The following is a 21,415-nucleotide window of genomic DNA, read 5'->3' as shown; positions in this document are numbered from 1 at the left end:
CAGCTGTGTTGCATAAAATTATCTTTATTTTTATTGTCTCTCAAGGTATATTTCAAAGTATTCCAGATTATATCAATCCCTCTCTTTAATGACAGAAATCCGAGAGAGCCGGGTTCTGCTCGAGGTTTCTTCCCTGTTAAAAGGGTGTTTTTCCTTGCCACTGTCGCCTTTGGGCTTGCTCTGGGGGTCAGGCATTTGGGTTCTGTAAAGCGTCTTGAGACGAGTTGACTGTAATTGACGCTATATAAATAAAATTGAATTGAATTGAATTGAATTGAAATGACATCAGCTATTGATGCAAACGGGATCAAGTTTTAAATGCTAGAGCTTGTTTGATCAGCTGTTTGCTCTCAGCCGAGAGCTTCTCAGGGAACTGGATATCAAAAGTGATGATGAGGTCTCCTCTCTGGGAAGGATCCTGGGACAGCGGCATTCCCTCTCCAGTCAGCAATTTTTTGTACGTAGGGCTGATGAGTTATAACAAATCAGAGAGAGGAGGAAGGTAACTGATGATGATGCTTAAAATCAAAACACAGAGTTCCATTAAAGTCCTGGCTCAAGTCTACTGTTGACATAAAGTGCTTGATTCTTTATCATCACCTCTCTGTCGACCTTTTAGTATTTTAGATGAATGTCAAATTAACAATATTACTAAATCCAACATTAAACATGATTATTGTTTAGCATTCTACCCTAACAAAGGAAAACACTCACTGCACAACGTCGTTGATAGGAATGCTGAGCAGTCTGCCGTCTAGTGTCTGCACATCCACAGAGAAGCCAGTCAACGCCTGTAAGGAAAGGGAATCGACTTTCATGTTCAGAGTTTGCTCAAAGTAAACTAAATCCTGAAATATGAGCAACAGTCAAACCCCTAACAACTCACCATCTCCAGAGAGATCTTCACTTTGTAGATCAGGTTATTCTGTTGTCTTACAAACATCGGATGACTCTTCTGTTGCACTATGAACACAATATCTGCAGGGATGCTGTTTGGTCCCTAAAATTAAAATATAGAAGAAAAAACAGTGAGACAGTTTCTATGCATGGTTTGATTTAAAATATCTTTGTACACATATTTTCAGTTGACTAAATTTGATTAGATAACAGCAAATAAAACAGGCTTGTGTGGCAATGATCAAAGAAGCGTGTGTGAGCTGCTTGAAAGATCTGCTGAGGCTACCTGCTAATGAAGCAGATGCAATGAACCATGAAGCACTTCATATTTGATTAGGAATGTTGATCAGCTGCCCAAAATCCAGGATGACCAATTTATTTGTCCACAACCCAAAGATATTCAGTTTATTGTCATAGGAATATAAGGAAAACTCAAAATAATCAAAATTTGAAGGCTGGAAGAAGAAAAATTTTTAACGTTTTTTTCTTTTGAAAAACTGAAAAATTAATGATAAAATAGTTGGTGATCAATTTAACACTTGACAACTAATTAATTGTTGCAATTCTTTACCTGAATAATGATAAAAGCTTTAAATGGACCAAGTTCAAATCTACTTCTAACACTACATTCAGTTAAAATGAGTTTAATTTGTGTTTACATTGTTGCCAAATACAACAAAAATCACTGTTTGCCCCATAAAAAAAACTGAAACCATGCGAACGAAGCACTATGTTAAGGGCAAACAATGATTGCCTGTGTAAGTGCATATACTGTAAATACAGGACAATACAAGACTGTTTAATCAGTACAAATTCAGAAACTATCTGCTTACTCAGGCATTTATGCTGGAGTAAATGATGACAAGTACCAGAGCATAAATGCACAAGTGATCTTTCAAATCAGAACTGACACATGCAGTATAAACACACAGAGTACAAACGGTCTTTGAGACAGAATTCAGCCAGCAAGTTAGACCTGTGACCCATGAATATCTGCCATTATAAACTTTCTTCCAGTCTGAACAAACACAGACAAAAAGCTCCTCCGTCAAGCTAGAGTTGAACCAGCAACCTGAGGATGACTGTCATTGTCCATCCATAGGCCTCTGATCTGCCAACTGAGCTATCAAAGAACATATGCATACATATGTGCATATCTTAAACGGTTCCATAGATGCATCCATTTGTCATGGATCTATTAAACAGGCATTTATAATAATCCAGGCAGCTGTTTGCCATGCTTCAGTCCTTGTAACTTTAAAGATTAATTTCTGCATCCTTACAAATGCTAAACAGTCTCTCACATCCTTCGATAGCTCAGCTGGTAGAGCAGAGGACTGCAGGAGTGAGATGACAGCTATTCTCAGGTCACTGGTTCGGCTTTGAACTTTAATACTGTGGCGTTTAGCACAGCTTTCTCACAGGTAGCAGGTCATGAGTTCAAATCCAGTGGTGGAGTGTACATTTACTGAAGAGAAAAATCAACTCTTTCAGACCACAGAGACTAAAATCAGCACCAGGGACAGCGTCACAAATCTGAACTCAGGACACGTCACACATTTTTGTAGAAAAGGGAGAAAAAATAAATAAAACACCCCGTCAGCTGATGAGTTTACACTGAAACACTTCATGAAATGGCTGTCTTAAATCATAATTGAAAATAATGGTGTGCAAGCACTTCATTTACCTGATCTCCCTCTTTGGAGAAAATGATTCTTGTGCCTTCTTTCCACCCAGGCTTTACAGCTATAGTCAGGATCTTGTCTCTTATACTTGACGTGTTTCCATCCTCATTCATAACCTGAAACATTAATGAGGCAACGCATAATGTCTAAGGACCAAAATGAATAAATGCATTTCATTTGGTGTGTTCGTTTCGATGCTGCTGTGAATTATTGTTGGGTAGGTGGGTCTGAGTCGCCTGAATCGGAGTCCATGAGGAGTTCTCAGTGTAATGGAAGTATGAATGATTTAACCACTCAGAAGTTATGGGATGAGAGAAGACAGTTCATACAGCAGTTCTTACCCGTCGAGATATCTTAATCTTTTTTGTGCATCCGTGGAAGAGGTCATCCAGGGACAAATGAAGGTCTCTCTCTATTGGAGAATCCTGTGTCTTCACCACTGCTGGTTGCAGGCTTCCCAGCTGCATCGGTGCATCATTTGTGTAGAAGTCTAGCAAAAAAAACAAAAAAACCAACTAATGCTAGTTAAATGCAGCTGGTTAGAAATTTGACATTCACTATGCTGTTTTTGATGCTAGTTTTGTCACCTGCAAACGGGTTGTCGCCTCCGAAAAACTGCCTGAATGTTTTATCTGGTTTCCCGTGGTAGACATATTTTGATGACCAGGCTCCACCGCTGCCAAACTCAGGTGGGATGCCACCTTTTAGACCCTCCTCACCAAACTTGTCGTAGGTTGCCTTTTTTCGAGCTGTCACGAAGAAAAATAGACATAGTTTAATACACATACAGCCAGTCTCCATGCAGAAAACATTATCTTTAAATACAGTTATGCATTAAATATGGATATTTTGAAAAAAGGTGGAGCCTTTTAAAGACTCAGTTATTAGACTGACTTGCAACTGTAGCTTTTTATTGCAAATACAGCAAGAACACTGTATATTAGCTTTCATTTTTCACATCTTGGTTACACAGTATTTATCTTTTGTTAATAAAACAGGATCTTCTGTATTTAAGCACTATGATAGCTTCCTCTTTGCACTTTGCAGTAGAACTATAGTACTGCAATTATATGCTTTGTCTTCTGATTGGCTTTAAGTCAACTTTGAGCCATAATAATCAGATTTTGCAGCATTAAAACTGTAAATAATAAAAATAAGGGCTGTATAATTATTCCCTGTTGTGTTTATGTTCTCATCTTTAACCTCATTACATGTTACTTTTTGCTGCTGCAACGACTCAGAATTTATTACAGTAGTTCAACCTAAAATCAGCAACCATATCAAAAAAAATCTATAACTTCAAAGAATTTTTGTTTTTATTTTGCAAGGCATTGTATTTTTAAAATATTAAAAAAATGTCAATACATAAAAAAATTGACAGAATTTACATGTGTGATGTAAAATAACCAACAAAAGCTCGCTACAATGCAAAACTATATAAAAAAGCATTTTTCATAGTAAGAAGTTTTTAAGTAAAAAGAGTGGGAAGTTTTTTCCTGAAAACCTAATCGATGAAATGACTTAAATTCAAGTTTAATACCATAAATATGTTTTTAAAATTAGATACAGAAAGGAATTTGCTCTGTCATTTTATATGAATTTGTTTGTTAAATAACAGATATCATGTTTAATTACAGAAGTTTTCAGAACAAAAATGCTGAATGAATGTGTTTCAGTTTAATATATATATAATGTCCAAAAACCTGAACTCGATGTCATATGAACCATATGCTACAAAATGCACTCAATAAAATTACCATATTTTTATGAGGCTATGTTCTATGAATTATAGCTCTATAGCAATAATAATCATTTTAAAAATTTAAAAACATTAAAAATACTATTATTAATATTATCGTTATTAAGTTTTACTGTGGTCTGTACAGTGGTGGAGTGATTAGCACTTCTGCCTTGCAGCAAGAACATCCCCGGTTCAAATCTCGGCCCGGGCCTGGGATCTTTCTGCATGGAGTTTGCATGTTCTCCCTGTGCATGCGTGGGTTTTCTCCGGGTACTTTTCTCCCCACAGTCCAAAAATATGCTGAGGTTAATTGATTATTCTAAATTGCCCGTAGGAGTGAATGTGATTGTTTGTCTGTATATGTAGCCCTGGCCCCTGTGACAGACTTAGCGACCTGTCCAGGGTGTCCCCTGCCTTCGCCCGAGTCAGCTGGGATAGGCTCCAGCACCCCCCGCGACCCTATAGTGAGGATAAAGCGGTGTACAGAGGATGGATGGATGGACGTTTTACTGTGTAGAGTTATCAGCGCATGCGTGACACACACAAAAAATTGACGTTAGTTTGTCATTACTTATTGCTGACACTTGTTTTGGGTTAAAATAACCAAATAAATGATCTAACGTTAACATTCGACGTAAAATAAAGTTCATCACCGCTGTTCTTCTACTTACGGTCGCTCAGAACATCGTAGGCTTCACCGAGCTGAACGAATTTCTCGCTGCTTCCAGGATTTCTGTTGCTGCTCGGATGAAACTTCAACGCAAGACGTCGATATCTAGCAAGACAAAGTGAGGAAATTGTGGCAATGAGCACAGGAATCTTAATACAAAACAAGTTTTAACATCTACTAAGTGACTTACGCTTTTTTGATATCCGCATCTTTTGCGTCTCTGTTAATTTCCAGAGTCTCGTAGTAATCGCTGCTCATGTTGGAACTAAATACAGCATCCAAAAATCAAAGTGAAGCTCAGCGTGTCAGTGAAACGAAGCAGCTAAAAGGCAGAGCAGCCGTTGTATATAGTTTGGTTTCCAAGGTAACAGCTTCTTTGTAAACTCTCGCGAGGTTTGCAAAAATTACGGACAGAATCGTGAAAGTAAAAGCAGACACATTTGACTACGGAGTTCAGCTATAACTTTATATTACAGGCAATCAAACAAAATACCAAACTGACTACATTTGTTTGTGTCTAGGCTCACCATGAATATGAGATGCAGTATACTTGTCTAAATAAAGTTAGTGAAAATTGCAAAAGATTGACTACATTTCTTAAAATGAAGAATGAGTAATAATGGTACTTTTTGAAATTTATCAGTATATATACACACACCATAAACGGAGGGAGCAGCTTGACAGTGTAGTGTAGCGCCGTCTCTTCCTCCTTTTTTCCCCCCCCGTCAGTAGGTCTGACCTTCCTCTTGTTTTACCAGCTGAAAGCATTGTTGGAACTGCCGCATCCTGATGTGTTTTGGATAGGCGGGGACTTTTTTCTTTTTCTTTCAGGGGTCGGGTTAACGTGTGCTTGTTATGTAAATTGAAATTTACATAGCAAGCACACGTATACACTCACACACAAATTCAGCTCTCAAACTGAATTGTAACAAAATATAAAGAATATCATGATAACATAATTTTTTTCTTTTTCCCCCCAAAAGCGTCTTATATTACTTATTGCTTAATATCTCCATCTTGAAAGAAACTAAAGCTGCAAAATAAATAAAAACAATGGGAAAAAGTGGAAGTACAATATTTGTCTCTAAAATGCGTTTGTGGAACCTAGCCTTGCTGGTTATTTATTAGGACTATGAATCCCCTAATAACTCCTTTCTCAGAAATATTTATCACATGAAACTATCGCAGACATTCTGGGAGAAATAAATGCTTGATTCAAATTAGGTGTGACAGTTCAAGAGCTGTAAAGTTGTGTATTCTTGATTGCTGGTGACTGTCATTTCATCTCAGCTTTTCCTGCATTGACAAGTCAAAATGTCTGAAAAAAAATAATTACTGTAGTCCCCAGCAGATTATAGCCAGGTATTCAGTACACAACGGTTTGCGTTCTGCAGTAGTTTTGATCTACCTGCTGTTCACTGTTAATAGCTGAGTGTAAAAACTCTCTGCATCGGCTTGACTCATTGGATCCAGTCAGGCACAGAACAATTCCATCAGCAGTGACAAAGTGTATTTTTATTCTTTCATTTAAAACCATTCCAGACAGAAACGTTAAGGACTACTATGCTATACAAATTGGACTCTCCTCCAGAAGTTTCACACAAAAAAATTGCACAATATTATCAGTATGATCAAATTTGCCCCTTGAGAGGTGGTAGAAGGAAACAGCAGAAACTTTCTACTGATTCAGTTAAAGGTGGTCCAGATGGATGCATATGTTGTAAGCAGGTCAGGACTCATACCAAAAGCGAAGATATTAACAGCCATATAAAAGAAACATGAATCCAATAGAAATAAATATTACAAGTCATTGTGGATTAAATACATACGTAATCACTAACCAAAAAGATCAATGCCAAAAATAAAAACAAGCAAAAGAAACCAAAGTGTTCATTAAACGTCATACCGAACTTAACTAGATAAACCCAAAACCAGGGAAGCCCTCTTCTACAATTTAATTCCAAAAGGCATACATCTTCATATCTAATGTTTTATGGTGGGTTTTATGAGAAAATCCTCCTCAAACACTACCATCAAAGTAAGAGTTGTAATCTATGATAGCTGTAGTCTTTAGGGGGAAAAAATTAAACATCTACCCAAACAAACAAAAAAAAAAAAAAAAGAAAGTAATAGAAAATGGAAGCCAAGGTAAAAATAACCCATCTCAAAGGACACGCACGGGGAGAGGAGGAAGGACGGTGATGTGGAAGGTGCAGTCGTGTCGTGTGTTTGTGCTGGTGTGTGATAATGTGGTGGTTTCAGTGTCTCGATTTGTTATTTTTTCATGCTGGTATTTGTTGGAGAACTGTGACTCTGCTGGTTCAGGCACCTCAGAGTGTAAAATATGCTCATGGCTGCCACTGTTGACTTCAGCTGTATAATGTGTGAACGTCTACACCATCATTTCCCTCTACACAGTTTTGCAACTTTCCCACATAATATGCCAACAAAAAAAACAAAAAAAAGAATAATTTTCAGTGTTATAAACACAACTCACGAATGAATCCTTGCCAATCAGCTGCACAATTTATGTTAACTGACAAATGCACACAACATCCACATTGTGCTTGTTAAGCTTAAAGCAGTATTTGACTTTTAAAAATATTCTTGCTCTTAGACACATACCTCAATTTGATAACTTACACACATTATCTTTCTGTCAGTTTGGTTCAACAAATCTTCTTTAGACACAACTACACTAACGTGACTCCTTGTAACACTTTGAAACTACAGGCAGCAGGAGCTCGGCAGGCGGCTGAGCTCCAGCTGTAAATACTGTTTCAACTGCGTGTGTTACAGTGCAAATATTCAGTTGAAGTGATTCATGACTTTCAGAGCATCCCGATGAGAGAGCAGGTTTCCACAATGGCGAGGATAACGGATGTAGTGTTCTCTTTCTGGCTGGGGAACAGAGGTGGGTGTAGTGAAGGGTACGTATACAGAAAAAACTGAATGGGTGCCAGAAAAAGCCAGAAGCACAGGCAAGAACATTAGCAGGAACAGCCTCCTTCACTGACAGGCTGCTCTGGTGGCTTCTCCAGTTTAATGTCGATCACTGAAGGTTTTGGGAGTTAAGGAGTTTTAGAAAAGAGTTAAAAATGTACATTCAGAACTAGAAACAAATGTGCACAGGACACGCTGGAATACTGCTAGGCCACTTTGCTTCTTTCCATTTACAGAGCCAGGGCTGAGCACAAACGCCATTTGTTTTTCGCACTCAAACAGAACGGATAGTGAGCAGATTGTGAGAAGGTGTTCACTGATTTTGACAGAACTTATAGATGAGGATCCACACCACAAAACTATGAAACAAAATCTTATACTTATGTAAAGCTTAAACCTCACTTAATCAAGCTTCATAATATAAACCAAACAGCCATTGTTTGAGCACAGAGATATTTGAAAGTTGCTACAAATTTTGTTTAATGTGATATTTAAAACCCAGCAGGTACTTATTAGCGTATTTATAAAAGAGTAAACTTAAATATCTGTTTTTCACTATCAGCCTGGCTGTTTTTCCTAAATAGAGGTACTGACATTTGTTACTTAAATCCCAATAAAAAAAAAATTCATTTTACTATTTTGGTCCTCTAACTATAGTCACAACACTGTTGTCTTGAGCAACGCATCGCCCACAACACGATCTGATTAATTACACATCGCAAACAACAACCTGCCAACACTGGACAGTGAATATATAAAAGCTCTCTTTTAAACATTTGCAAAACAGAAATAAACAAAGGTGTCTTCATAAACATGAAGGCTGAGGCCGTTTTATTCTAAATTTTGACACTAAGATTTTGACTTTTACTGCAAATTGTTTAAAGGTTCCAAATATCAGCTATCCGTCTCATTGATTAGCAACGATCTTACATATTGTTGTTGTTGATGATTAAGGCTTTAGTTATCAACACATTTATAAAAACCGATAGCTAAACAATTACAGGTCTTTGTGAACACCATGTTTAAAAATTTTTGAGAGCAGCCTCAGCAGTCAAATATTTGTGCAGACAAAAATCTACTTTTTAAAAACCCTGTTATGAAGCTTTAACATCTTTTTGTAAACATCACAAAATCTTTCACAGCAATCACTGTCCAAGACTTTTTCATATCAATAAAACAGACCATTGCTGGAGAGTTCCTTTAAGATAGCATCTGGTTTAAAAAAAAAAAAGAAAAAAAAAGTAATCAAGTGGGGCAACAATGTGTGTCCTTGCTGGTAAGATAAATCAAAAGGAACATGTGGGTTAAACAATAGTGAGATGTCTCAGTGCTGCACTAGATTTCCCCCATGGCAGGAACAATCCATATGACATGACATAAGAGAGCAAGGACACCTCCCAACTCTCTCTCATCATATCAACACAGACACTGACATGACCACAAAGGATACTGCCCTCTGAACTCTTGTCTTGTGTGGTATCCATGCCAGGGAGGGCGGCAGCCACACGGCGGAAAAGCTGGAGAGAAAGAGCAAACAGATATGTTCTGTCAGACAAGGAATATAGTCTGAGTATGACAAATTACAAAATAAAATCAAGGTAGCGTGCTGTGCATGATCCCATTTTATGATTTAGAATAAGGTCCACCTGAAGTTCGCACAGAGGAAGATGCCCAACAGAGTTTTTCCTAATCTGATTTTTAGCAGCAACTTAGCAGCTTGTGTCTGAGCTACAGCAAAGCCACATTTCTGTGCTGTGCAAGGTTTGAAAATCAGATGAAGTTGTGCTTTACTGATATCTTCCATTGACAAAGCATGGAGGATCTTAAGTGATTGATGAACCGTCGTGAAATTTTGGAAAAATGTGTTGTATAAATGACACAGAACATGCCCACCTCCCAATAAACAGCCTTGCATGGAACTAAACTTGGTAACATGCAGATTTCACAGCAACAAAGATACCGTTACTGTGGTAATCAGTGGAGTGCGGGTTATTGTTTTGCAAACTCTCACCCGCCCTTTAAGGCTTTGCAATCAAAGATGAGCCAATACCAATCATTACGTATGTAGGAAGAGAGCATGAAAAACAAATCCATGCACCTCACTTATAACCAGAGGAAGCTGGCTGACCTCTATGTATGCATGCGTGTGTGAAATAGAAGCCAATCAGAAGAGAGAACGAGTACTATGAACACACACACACCAAGGTGCAAACGCTCTACCTGTTTGACATTGTAGCCTGTCTTTGCACTTGTTTCAATAAACAGAACATTCATCTCTTTCGCTCTCTGCTCTCCCTCCTCTGTGGTTATCTGTCTGTGATGAGCCACAGCGAACAACAAACACACACACACCAGGACATGTACACACATACCGCCACAGACATCGACACAAAGACAGGGGAAAAGAAACACAGACCGTGATTACACTGAAATGCATCAACAAGTCGTGCCCCTTCCTGCTGCCACTGCCACCGTTGCTCAACACCAAAAGCCTCCCTGCACACCTTCAGGTGGTTCACTGTGTTTGCTAATTTTCCACAACAGGAAGAGACGGCTTAAAGAGGCCTGAACGTAACAGGTTGGGAAATTCGTTTATTTGCTTTCTTGCTGAGAGTGTTGAAAAGATCTATAATGTCTAGTTCAGACTACAGGAGCTTTAAACTGCTATTAAACAGATTGTGAAACTGGGCTACATCCTGCAGAAAAGGAGAAGCTTTAAAGATATTGTTCTCTCTGATCTCAGATGTGCATATAATGCAAGACTGAAAATAATGGAACACCACACACTACAGAATATTAGTAAGATTAGGAACATAATGCCACCCAAAATGAAATCTCGCGTGAATATAATCACGTAATACAGAGACTATGGTGCAACTACTTGCAGTAACACTAATAATACTTTGCAGTTCAAAAAAGACAAAAACAGAAGACTAAACAAGTCTGGATGGGAAAAATTGTGGGCAAGATGCAGTCAGCATGGACTGTATATTCTTCAGCAAGAACTCAAGGTGGTTTCCAGTTTTACTATCTGTAACTAACATTAGGCTCAATGGCTAAAATGTGTCGTGTTTCTGGGTGTTTTAGGCTCCTGCCACATTTTTACTTACTGTGGTCTTCTTCTACTGTGGATTTCTTAATGTAATATAAAGTCTTTACCTCTATTACAACACCACAGATATACAAAGACCATAAAAATGCCTTTTAATACATATAAATATTGAGCCACCTATTTTAATTTCCTTCCATCTTCTGTTTGTATACACACAGCCTGTAGTTTAGTCGAAAAGTGAACTTTTGTAATGTTGGTCACAACTGAGTCAGTGTGGTCTTGGTTGCACCAAGGACTGCAGAATATTTAGTTGTTTTTCATAGAATTTGTCTAGTGCAGCATATTTTTGGTGAATTTGTTTAATTAAGACATGTAGAAAGAAGGGAGTCTAACAAGATATCACAATTTTAGGCTTAGATCTGGTAAAGTGTTACATTTCACAGAGAAAAATGTGATAACATTGGATCTGTAAACCCTTCATATTACCAAATAATCTGGGCTGATCATTGGTTCCCAGACCAGAATTTTCCTACAATTGTCAGAAGGGGTAACACAGAGGTAAATTATTCCAAAACTTAAAGTTCGAACAATTTCAGAAGTTAAAAAAAAAAACCATAAGGTGACATCAAATGTGAGTCTGACTTTCATCTTTTTTCTTGACCCTCTCCAAGAAAGTCAACAACAATTTCCCAAATGTTTAAATATTTCTTTAAAATTTGGACAAAGAATGAATTTGTCTGTAAGAGACATTTGCATTTTTGGTAAACACTTTAATCCCGATCCTCCAAGTTTAGTGGGCGACCTTTGAAAGTAGAGCCCAGGCAGCAGCATCTGCAGCAGGACTACAGAGCACGACTCACACACAGTCTTACCTGCTTGACGTTGTAGCCCGCTTTCGCACTAGTCTCAATAAACATTACATTTAGTTCTTTGGCTTTCCGCTCACCCTCTTCAATAGATACTTGCCTGTGGTAGATAAGGGGGTTAAAAATGCATAGCAAGAGACAAAGCAGTGTCAGTAAACAGGTAAACACTTTCAGATCAAACGCCTGACAGAATAAGTCAGTCACAGCTTTGATAGAGAAGAGAAAATTTGCTCTAATCCAGTGCTGCTTCAGGAAGTGCTCAGGAACTCGGTATTGACAGACTAGCAGGAACAATCAATGACTTCATTGGCGTTTTCTTAATAGAAGGCCTACTGACACAGAGGTGGGAGGAGGAGATTACCTTTTGTCTGCAAGGTCTGTCTTGTTTCCCACCAACATGATAATGACATCACTTCCTCTTTCCGTTCTCACATCATCAATCCATTTTGTGGTTTGCTGGAAAGAGTTGACATCTGAAAGAGAGACAAGGGAGGAAACAGGAGGGAGAGGATCAGTATTTAACCCTTTAAGCTTCAGTCATTTCCAGCCGTTTTCAGTACAAAAAAATTGCAAATAATTTTATTTTTAAATAAAAAAAATTACGAAAAATACAGGGAATATTGGATGGGCATCGCGAGGTGCATTTCCTTGAAAATGACCGATTCGGGGATTTTATACCGACTTCAGGACATGTTTTGGATAAAATAGTTTACTGGCTTGTGTCATCTGGATGTAAAAGGTTGGATTATGGCCGTTTTTTATGGAATCTTTTTTGTGTGTGTAATAATAAACCCGGAAATGTGAGTCGCGCTGTGTGCGTTGAAGCCGTGTATAGAGAACGGATGGATGAATATTTGTTTTTGTCGGACAAATGTGTTTTTCTCACCCGCTGTGGTAATCACATCTGAAAGTGGTTTATACCGGCGGATTCATGAGAATCTAAGCTTTCCATCGGTGTATAGTGTTTGTATAATCGTGTTTGCAGCCGTCGGACATTCCTGAAATTCCTATGCAAATTAGTAGGTGTACCGCCGGCGGTACACTGAAGCTTAAAGGGTTAAGAGAAGAAAGGCCTCTGCCGTGAAAACAGTTTGGATTTCTGATTGGAAGACAACAAGGACAACTACAAGTCATCAGATTTTTGTCCAAGTCCCATGTATATAATTAGAATTTTTTCAGAACATTTAGTTGCATCACATTTCAGAAAAAGATTAAAGGCAAAAGAATCATTGCAAGCTCAACTTTCTAATGAGACTTAAATGAATCATGATTTATGTACGATGGTGTCAAGAAAATGAACCATCTCTATGTTTAAAATCATTAACTACAATTTGAATACTGAGGAAAAATTGCGTACAGAGATGTAAGTTGTCAGCAAGTTGTATAACAGCCCAGTGTGATTAAAAATACTACAGGAGCAAAAGATGCCCTGAAACTACAATGGACATAACAGAGGAAAAGAAAGACGGCATTCATAAAACATTGCAGTGACACATAATCCACCTACTTGTGATGTCGTACACTACGACAGCAGCAGCAGAGTCTCTGATGTAACTTGGGATTAGGCTACGAAATCGCTCTTGCCCTGCCGTATCCCACAACTGCAACCTGATCTGTGGGGCAGGAAAGGGGACGGGACAAAAAAATAAAAGAAGAGAAAAAGAAAAAAAACAGAAGGGATGAAAACAAAACAAGAAAAAGCAAATAGACAAATGAGGTAAGTTAATGTGACAAAAAGCAAACTGAAAGGAAAATTAAATAAAGTCAGACTAATGGGAAAAGATAGAGAGAACAGAGAGAGTGTCGTGCATGCAGGTAGTGAATGACCACCAGAGAGAGCAAGCTGCTGTCTGGGCCTGAGGGGGGGGAAACATAAATAATCATCCTTCACTTGTCATCAGCCCTCCTCTCTTGATCAAGTAAGGTGTTAAATTTTAAAACAGTGATGAGAGAATAGATGGAGGGGAAGGAAGGAGAGGAAGAAAACTCAGAAACAAACAGAGAAAGGAAAGACAGCCTGGGGGGCACGGCATCCTGATCACAGTAGCAGGGCAGTACACATGCTGTGTGTTTGTTAGAAAGAACGCAACTGTCAAAGAAAGAAAGAACAACATAAAGCCATGTCAGATATCAGCATCTGAGTGCCCCGATTACATTCCCAGCACCTAAACTTCCATATTCCTCAGAATGTCTTAAATCTGTACAAGCACATCCATTAACAAAGACTAATTATTAACTGGTAGTAAAGAAGCAAACTTACTGTTCTGTCTTCAAGGTACATGGTTTTCGACAGGAAATCTATTCCTATAGTGGCCTGAAAATGGATAAGAATAGCACCATGTTCAACCATCTTAAATTGTGAGATCTGAATAACGTAGACATCATCAATGATGATAAAAAACAGTAAATGTGTTCGTTCTCACTTGGTAAGTATTGTCGAAGCTGTCATACATGAACCTGGTGATGAGCGACGTCTTTCCCACTAAAAAAATAAACAGGAAGAGTGTTTGTTAAGCAGTTTTTCTATAAAATAATGAAAATAATGTGACTCTCCTGAGAAGAACTACCACTACGAAATTATTTCAACATTCATTAACCTGTTTTTCTATTCTATATATTTCCTGTCAATTGAAAACTAAAATACTAAAAATTGTGTCTAGAAGTTGTCAGACTCAAAGGTGGTCTCTTCAAAGAGTTTTTGTCTGACCAACTGTCCAAAACATAGACAGTCAATTTATGAAGGCATTTGACAAAGACATAACAATAAAACAGTAAAAATAACTCTACTTCTAGAATTCCAGAAATTGGAAATGATGGCCAGGGGCTGCTTGCTATTTTTACTTGATAAACAACTTTAACTATGATACCAAATGTCAAATTTGTAGAAACAGTAATTTTCTGTTGATTGCCTAATTGGTTAATCTCCTAGTAATTTCAGCTCTGAGCAAAATTAAGACGATTATAGGATAAATTACCTAAATAACTGTGAGCACCAAGAATATCTGACATATTATAAACACAGTATGCAGATTGTTCTCAGCTCCTCCTGATGAAAGTGTGTTAAATTATTAAAATCCAAAGTAGATTCCTAAGACAAGAGGCTTAAAAAAAGAGGCAAAAAATATCTACGTATAAGCCAGCCTGGTTTATAACCTTTCTGAGAACGTGAAACGTTCAGTGTGTTCAGCTCATGAGTCACAGGTGAAGATCTCTCATAACAGACTACGCTGACAGCAGCACGTCATGCAGCTCCCTCTGACCTCTGAACGTTCTTGTCCATTAAAGGGTGTAGTGTACAATCATTTTAAGTAGTTCAGGAGAAGTATGTGGGTTGAGGAAAGTTGAGACACAAGTAGGGTTAGGAACTAAGTTCCCCATTGATTTCCGTTGAAATCTTTAAATTTTTTTGTCTTTGCTAATCCTGGCCTGAACTGACCTACTATGAGGACTTCTGGTGCACAGAACCAGAAACTTCATGTTACATTAAATCCTATTCTAAAATCTTCAAATGTGTGATGTGGTCTGTAAATTGTTCTAAAATTCTTGCTGATATTTACAAGTACAATATCCCTTTGAGCACATTGGAGGAACACCCCATACGGTTGCTTTGACACAGTGCTCTCCAGCGTCAGACTGTTTTTGTTTATCTCGAGTTACGTTATCAGTTACAATGTGCATCAACTGATGATGACATGGCTGAAGCCAACACTGCTGTTTACAGCATTACAAGTAGCCCCAGCTGATCATGGGATGTCTGACCAACACAAAGTCTGTCTGTCTTATCTTGGTGGGAGGGGGAGTCACATTACAGGATCCAGCACCTGTACAAAGAAATTACTAGCAGAGGAGAAACTGTCACATTTTCTACACTACAACATCCTGTTTCTGTACTACAAACACATCTAAGTGATAAACTAGATCAGCATCTGTGTCAATGCCGACTTTATTCCAGTGATCAGGCCTTTCAGACAAGACGATATGGATCCACATTAAATATAGTTTCTTCATTAATGTCAAAAAAATTCTGTGTTTACACGATCAGTTCCATTTAACTGATTTAGAAGTAAAACAACACCTAACCTGGCATCATGTTACCATGATTTAATGAATTATGTTGTTTTCTTTGCAGTGGATGAATTATTGGATGCAACACCTTGATTTGGACAATGGCCTTTTTTGCCTTTACTATGGTCCATCTGCAGCTGTTCATATTGAATTTGATCCAAATACACTTTGGCCAAACACACTACAGAGACTAGAAGAATTGTATTTGTATACTATATACTCTTGATAGTATAAACAGCTTGCACAGGAAGAAAAAAGGTGAACGAGTTTATCCCAAATCTACATGAAACTCAGCTTCACATTATACTGCTGGCTTTGTGTTTACAGACAGCTGTAGAAACAGGTTATATAACCCATAAAACCACACCTTTACCTTTGGAAGATCAGATCAATGACTGTTAAGTATAGAGCTTTCCTTTACCGCTTTCCTGCCCTTCTATATGTCCTCCTGTTTAAGTGTTTGACTGGAATGTTACGAATTGAGTAGTGAGGCTACATGAATGCTGCTGAGCAGGTCTGGATAATTGAGACATACCTCCCAGGGAGAAATACAGATTTATCTAATCACTGTAATATCTTTGTGGATTTAACCACAGACAGTAAATAGAGGATGTGATTTATAGTCCGATTAGCTTGTAGTTTCTCAATACGAAGTAATAACATAGAGGTACTATTATTATACAGACAATTCTCTCATTTCTACTGAATATATTAACCCCTTTGTTTTATCTCTTCACTGGCAATTCTTCGTTACTTTCTACTGGTTGTCACTGTCTCTGTTAAGTATATTTTCAAAGCTCACCACACAAGTTAGCCAACAAGTGGACATTTCCACATACGTGACTCATGTGGAGGAAACTTAATTGTACTTCCAGCGTGGACAAGCAGCTGTTAACAAGTTATAGTGTCGCAATGCTCCAACAGTGCCAAGTTTACGATAGGGAGCTAACGTTAGCTAGCTAACTGGTAGACGTTAATCACCCGACCAACCCTTCAAACTCTAGCTACGTGTTAGCTACACGTCCCACACAGCACAGTTCAGCTTCCACCTCCCACACAAGTTTAACGTTAACGAAGCACCTACCGCTCTGCTCCCCAAGAAAAACCAGTTTGAATTTTCGGAGAGGGTTTCCGAAGTCTCCGGCCGCAGTCATGACTGTATCAAACAAACCCTGGCGTTACTTTTCGGGAGCTCCACGGCTAGCCAGCTAATGCTAGCTAACCAGCTACTGTCAGTTATCGAAGGTCCGGGATCCGTAACGTTTCACCGGCTTGCCAACCCCTCTTGATGGGTCACCTGGGAAGGGTTCGTGCTCTGCAATCACTCCTTTAGGCCTCAAGACACTTTTGGATAACTCACTAACTACTGCGACCAAGTTAGCGTTACTCTGGCTTCTCTGACATGTCTACCAGTCAGCCTCCCCGGCCACTCTTCTTCTGGCTGCTCGGTATGTCCGCTGTTTGAGATGCTGCCCTCTACCGGTGGAGCGGAAACACACCGCGACAAACATCCATGTGGCGGAGGAAACACAATGACGACTTAAAACGTGAAAACACACAGGCTAAATACGACTTTTATATCATCACTGGGGGCACACTGTGGACAGTCAGAAGCTTAAACACTGAAACAGAAAAACCAGGTTGTGAAAGGGTTGTGTTGTTTTTCCACAATCCCACAAGGGGGCGGACTCACCCCGCAGCTAGAGTTTCACTTACTAAGCAACTTCTGTGGTATCTCAATCGTCAACATTAATACATACTACGTGGTTGGTATCAATTACATGCAAAAAAAAATATCTAAGTATAAATTTTCTTATTGAATTAGTATTCAATACAAATATTTTTTGCAATTACTCAGTAAATGTGCTCCAGCTAGACGTGATCTATCAATTCCAGCCAACTTAAATTATATGTTTTTTTCCTATTAGAAACCCTCAATGAAGTTCAAACATTTGGTTTGGGCATCCTTACCTAATCCCTGTGTAACATTTTAAATGTCTATCAGCAATTCACAACACTAGACAAAAACGTTCAGTTCTGCAGCCCCCTCCCTTGACAATATTAATATCTTTTATATAAAAAAAAGTCTCTTTTTGTTCAGAGCAGACTATTGTGCACATGTATGTTCATATATTCGATATAATAATACCAGGTTTTGCTTGCAACCTCTCCACATCAAGCTAATTGGCATAAATTAGTTTTGTGATTCACAGTTATGGGTATCAGTATGAAGGTGTGAAGGAGAAAATTGAAATTGTTAGGTCTGTTAAGTCAGGCACTTTTTCAAATTGGTATCACGCCGCGATGTTTACAGGACATACTGTAGCTCTTATTGGATTGCTCATGACCTCCAGCTCGTTGGACAGCTGCTGTCCTGAAGGTTGCAGCCCGGAGGCAACATACAAGGTGACTTGATTAACTTACCATCCAAAGTCAGACATGTAAGTGAAAATACTGGAATGAACAGTTCAAGACTCAATTATAGAGCTTGACTGATACCGGCTTCTTTTTTTTTTAAACCGATGTCGATGCTGATTTTTTGAGAAGTAAAAACTGTTCGATTGATAAATCAGTTGATATTTTTCATATATTCATGTACATACATACACACACACACACACACATATATATATATATATATATATATATATACACACTGTATATATTAGTTTTTCTATCAGTGTATATTACAGTAGTTTGCAGCTCACAGTAAAGACATTACTTTACTTCCACACCATTTTCTGCCAAGCTGTGACATGTACTCTGCTACATGTGCTGCAGACAGTGCTGAGAGTGTTGTAAAGAGTGGAGTAAGAGCTGAACAAACATTTTTGTGTTAAGTTGTGATGACACAATTTCTACACACGTGGACAAAATTGTTGGTACCCCTCAGTTAAAGAAGGAAAAACCCACAATTCTCACTGAAATCACTTGAAACTCACAAAAGTAACAATAAATAAAAATTCATTAAAAATTAAATAATCAAAAACAGTCATTATTTTTGAATTGTTGATTAACATAATTATTTAAAAAAACTAATGAAATAGGGCTGGACAAAAATGATGGTACCCATAACTTAATATTTTCTTCAGAAAAAAACTCATAAAAAAGCGAGACTGGAATTTGCAAAAATGCATGTTGACAAGCCACAAAGCTTCTGGGAGAATGTCCTTTGGACAGATGAGACCAAACTGGAGCCTTTTGGTAAGGCACATCAACTCTATGTTCATAGACTCAAAAACCAAGCATACGAAGAAAAGAACACTGTCCCTACGGTGAAACATGGAGGAGGCTCAGTAATGTTTTGAGGCTGCTTTGCTGCATCTGGCACAGGGTGTCTTGAAAGTGTGCAAGGTACGATGAAATCTGAAGACTATCAAGGCATTCTGGAGAGAAATGTGCTGCCTAGTGTCAGAAAGTTTGGTCTCAGTCGCAGGTCATGGGTCTTCCAACAGGACAACGATCCAAAACACACAGCCAAAAACACCCAAGAATGGCTGAGAGAAAAGCGTTGGACTATTCTAATGTGGCCTTCTATGAGCCCAGATCTGAATCCCATTGAACATATGTGGAAGGAGCTGAAACATGCCATTTGGAGAAGACACCCATGAAACCTGAGACAACTGGAGCTGTTTGCTCATGAGGAGTGGGCCAAAATACCTGTTGACAGCTGCAGAACGCTCATTGACAAATACAGAAATCGTTTAATTGCAGTGATTGCCTCAAAAGGTTGTGCAACAAAATATTAAGTTATGGGTACCATCATTTTTGTCCAGCCCTATTTCATTAGTTTGTTTTTTTAAATAATTATGTTAATCAACAATTCAAAAGTGATGGCTGATTTTGATTATTTAATTTTCAATAAATTTTTATTTATTGTTACTTTTGTGAGTTTCAAGTGATTTCAGTGAGAATTGTGGGTTTTTCCTTCTTTAACTGAGGGGTACCAACAATTTTGTCCACGTGTGTAAATGATCCAAAGCATTTTTTTTAGCTACGTTTTGCAGAAAAAAAAGTGTTTCATATCAGCGCATATTGAACATGTACTGCGATACAGATATAGCCAATATCTGCTAATATATCGGTCAACCTTTATTTAATTGTACTGTATATATTTGTCTTCAATAAATCTTTGATTTGGGTTGAATTATTGATTAATAGTAACCTTTTAATTTGAATCAATTACAAGCCTAATGACTAAGTTTGAACTAAATGTCTCAAACATCAAGTGACCTTTTCTGTTACCTTTCTAGATAAAATGAAGACTGAAATTTAAATTGCAGTAACATCAACCATTTAGCAAAAATCACAACATAACAAAAGGTTTAAAACACGCTGCAGGGGACCGATTCACAAAGAGAGAATGTATAGAGAAAATATTGAACAATGATTCGGAAACAGGAAACTAAATACGCTAGTTTTATTATTTATGCTTCTACAAACAGTCACTATGACATATTTATGAACAGTATCCTTTCTGCCGAGGTGCACTGACAAAACTGAGTTTTCCTCTTTCTATCTGCATTCATTTGAATACCAAACCAGGATTCATCCTAATCACACTTCCATTCATTAATAATCACCTCCGATTTTAATATTTTATTAAAGTGTCCTTGTTGTTGGATCATTTTCATTCTTGCATAACTCCTAAAAACTTACCATGGGCTTGAATATTGATCATCCCCGCAAGACATGTACAGTGTATAAGGGCATGTATCGGTTATGTTAGCATATGCATCTTTATGAGATCAAACTTAAGCTGAAAAGAAATGTGTTTTAAAATGTGAATCCCTACAGAATATACTGCATAATACTGTACACATGCCAGATTTTACACCTGTATTTATTTCTAAATAGGTATGTACTGTAGCAGAGACACATCTGGCTTTTCCATACACATACATCATTCACACCAATATGAGTTAAATTTGTGTTATAATTGATGTGAGTGTACATATTTATAAGTGGTGATACATTATGAGTATGTGAGTACAGTATGTGTGTTTTTGCCTCCTTGAGCTGGCTCTTCTAGGTCAATGAAGAGGAGGCACACCTGCGCCCCTCTCTCATTCATGTGCCATGCAGCTTTTCTCGGCGCGCTGACCGGCTGATGCCAGCGTTTCATCTGCTCTGTTTGCGGGCCGAGCCCCGTTCAGCTAGAGCCATCCCTCTCCACGGCCCGCCTCCCCTCCCTGCTCTCCTCAACAGCACTCCTACGCCATACGTCCTTGTAAAGGGAAAGACCCCAAGCCCCCCCACTGAAGATGCTGAACTAACAAAATCTCTCTTGCTCTGTCTCTCCACTCAGTCTTCCTCTTTTCCACACATGCGGGGAGGATTTTGTGTTCATGCACGCACATAAGATAGATTGATCTCTAATACACTGTAGAGGCTGTTGTATAAGGGCTGGGATTCTGAATTTGCTCACCTGACTGATTTTGGCAATTTTTTTTTTTTTTTTACACCAGCACACAGCATTTAAGGACGTTAAGGTGG

General features: G+C 38.3%; 2 protein-coding genes across 3 annotated transcripts; both read right to left on the bottom strand.

The window, feature by feature from the left end:
* Positions 1-4: 4 nt before the first annotated feature.
* Positions 5-5,355, bottom strand: dnajb13 (DnaJ heat shock protein family (Hsp40) member B13). The gene is made up of 8 exons (XM_022210531.2): positions 5,184-5,355; positions 4,995-5,098; positions 3,170-3,331; positions 2,924-3,072; positions 2,585-2,698; positions 887-1,000; positions 715-791; positions 5-467 (listed from the first exon to the last, which is right to left on the bottom strand). The coding sequence occupies exons 1-8, from the start codon at positions 5,249-5,251 to the stop codon at positions 308-310; spliced, it is 948 nt and encodes a 315-aa protein (XP_022066223.1). The 5' UTR covers positions 5,252-5,355; the 3' UTR covers positions 5-307.
* A 1,131-nt stretch (positions 5,356-6,486) lies between these two features.
* Positions 6,487-17,377, bottom strand: LOC110962527 (ras-related protein Rab-6A). 2 transcript variants are annotated; one of them, XM_022210517.2, is made up of 8 exons: positions 17,004-17,377; positions 14,278-14,336; positions 14,115-14,168; positions 13,362-13,467; positions 12,216-12,327; positions 11,861-11,954; positions 9,387-9,453; positions 6,487-8,048 (listed from the first exon to the last, which is right to left on the bottom strand). In XM_022210517.2, exons 1-8 carry the CDS (start codon positions 17,071-17,073, stop codon positions 7,984-7,986), a joined length of 627 nt encoding a protein of 208 aa, XP_022066209.1. In that variant the 5' UTR covers positions 17,074-17,377; the 3' UTR covers positions 6,487-7,983. The 2 variants fall into 2 exon arrangements, with proteins under 2 accessions (XP_022066209.1, XP_022066210.1); XM_022210518.2 differs by lacking the exon at positions 11,861-11,954 and adding an exon at positions 10,157-10,250.
* Between the last annotated feature and the right edge of the window lie 4,038 nt (positions 17,378-21,415).

This window comes from Acanthochromis polyacanthus, chromosome 17 (genome assembly GCF_021347895.1).
Source record: "Acanthochromis polyacanthus isolate Apoly-LR-REF ecotype Palm Island chromosome 17, KAUST_Apoly_ChrSc, whole genome shotgun sequence".
Classification (NCBI taxonomy): Eukaryota; Metazoa; Chordata; class Actinopteri; family Pomacentridae; genus Acanthochromis; species Acanthochromis polyacanthus.
The sequence above is the reverse complement of the archived record's forward strand: the minus strand, read 5'-3'. Positions and strand labels throughout refer to the sequence as shown.

What these genes read in the sequence shown, in the direction of transcription:
- LOC110962527 (XM_022210517.2), bottom strand. Translation starts at nt 17,073, where the DNA reads ATGACTGCGGCCGGAGACTTCGGAAACCCTCTCCGAAAATTCAAACTG. An exon ending in TTTTCTTGGGGAGCAGAGCG is followed by an intron (nt 14,337 to 17,003) that starts GTAGGTGCTTCG and finishes TTATTTTTTTAG; the next exon opens with TGGGAAAGACGTCGCTCATC. An exon ending in AGACAAGAGTTCAGAGGGCA is followed by an intron (nt 8,049 to 9,386) that starts GTATCCTTTGTG and finishes CAAAACCTTCAG; the next exon opens with TGATCGACATTAAACTGGAG.
- dnajb13 (XM_022210531.2), bottom strand. Translation starts at nt 5,251, where the DNA reads ATGAGCAGCGATTACTACGAGACTCTGGAAATTAACAGAGACGCAAAA. An exon ending in TCTCCAAAGAGGGAGATCAG is followed by an intron (nt 1,001 to 2,584) that starts GTAAATGAAGTG and finishes TTTTAATTTTAG; the next exon opens with GGACCAAACAGCATCCCTGC. An exon ending in TGAAGATCTCTCTGGAGATG is followed by an intron (nt 792 to 886) that starts GTGAGTTGTTAG and finishes CTTTCCTTACAG; the next exon opens with GCGTTGACTGGCTTCTCTGT.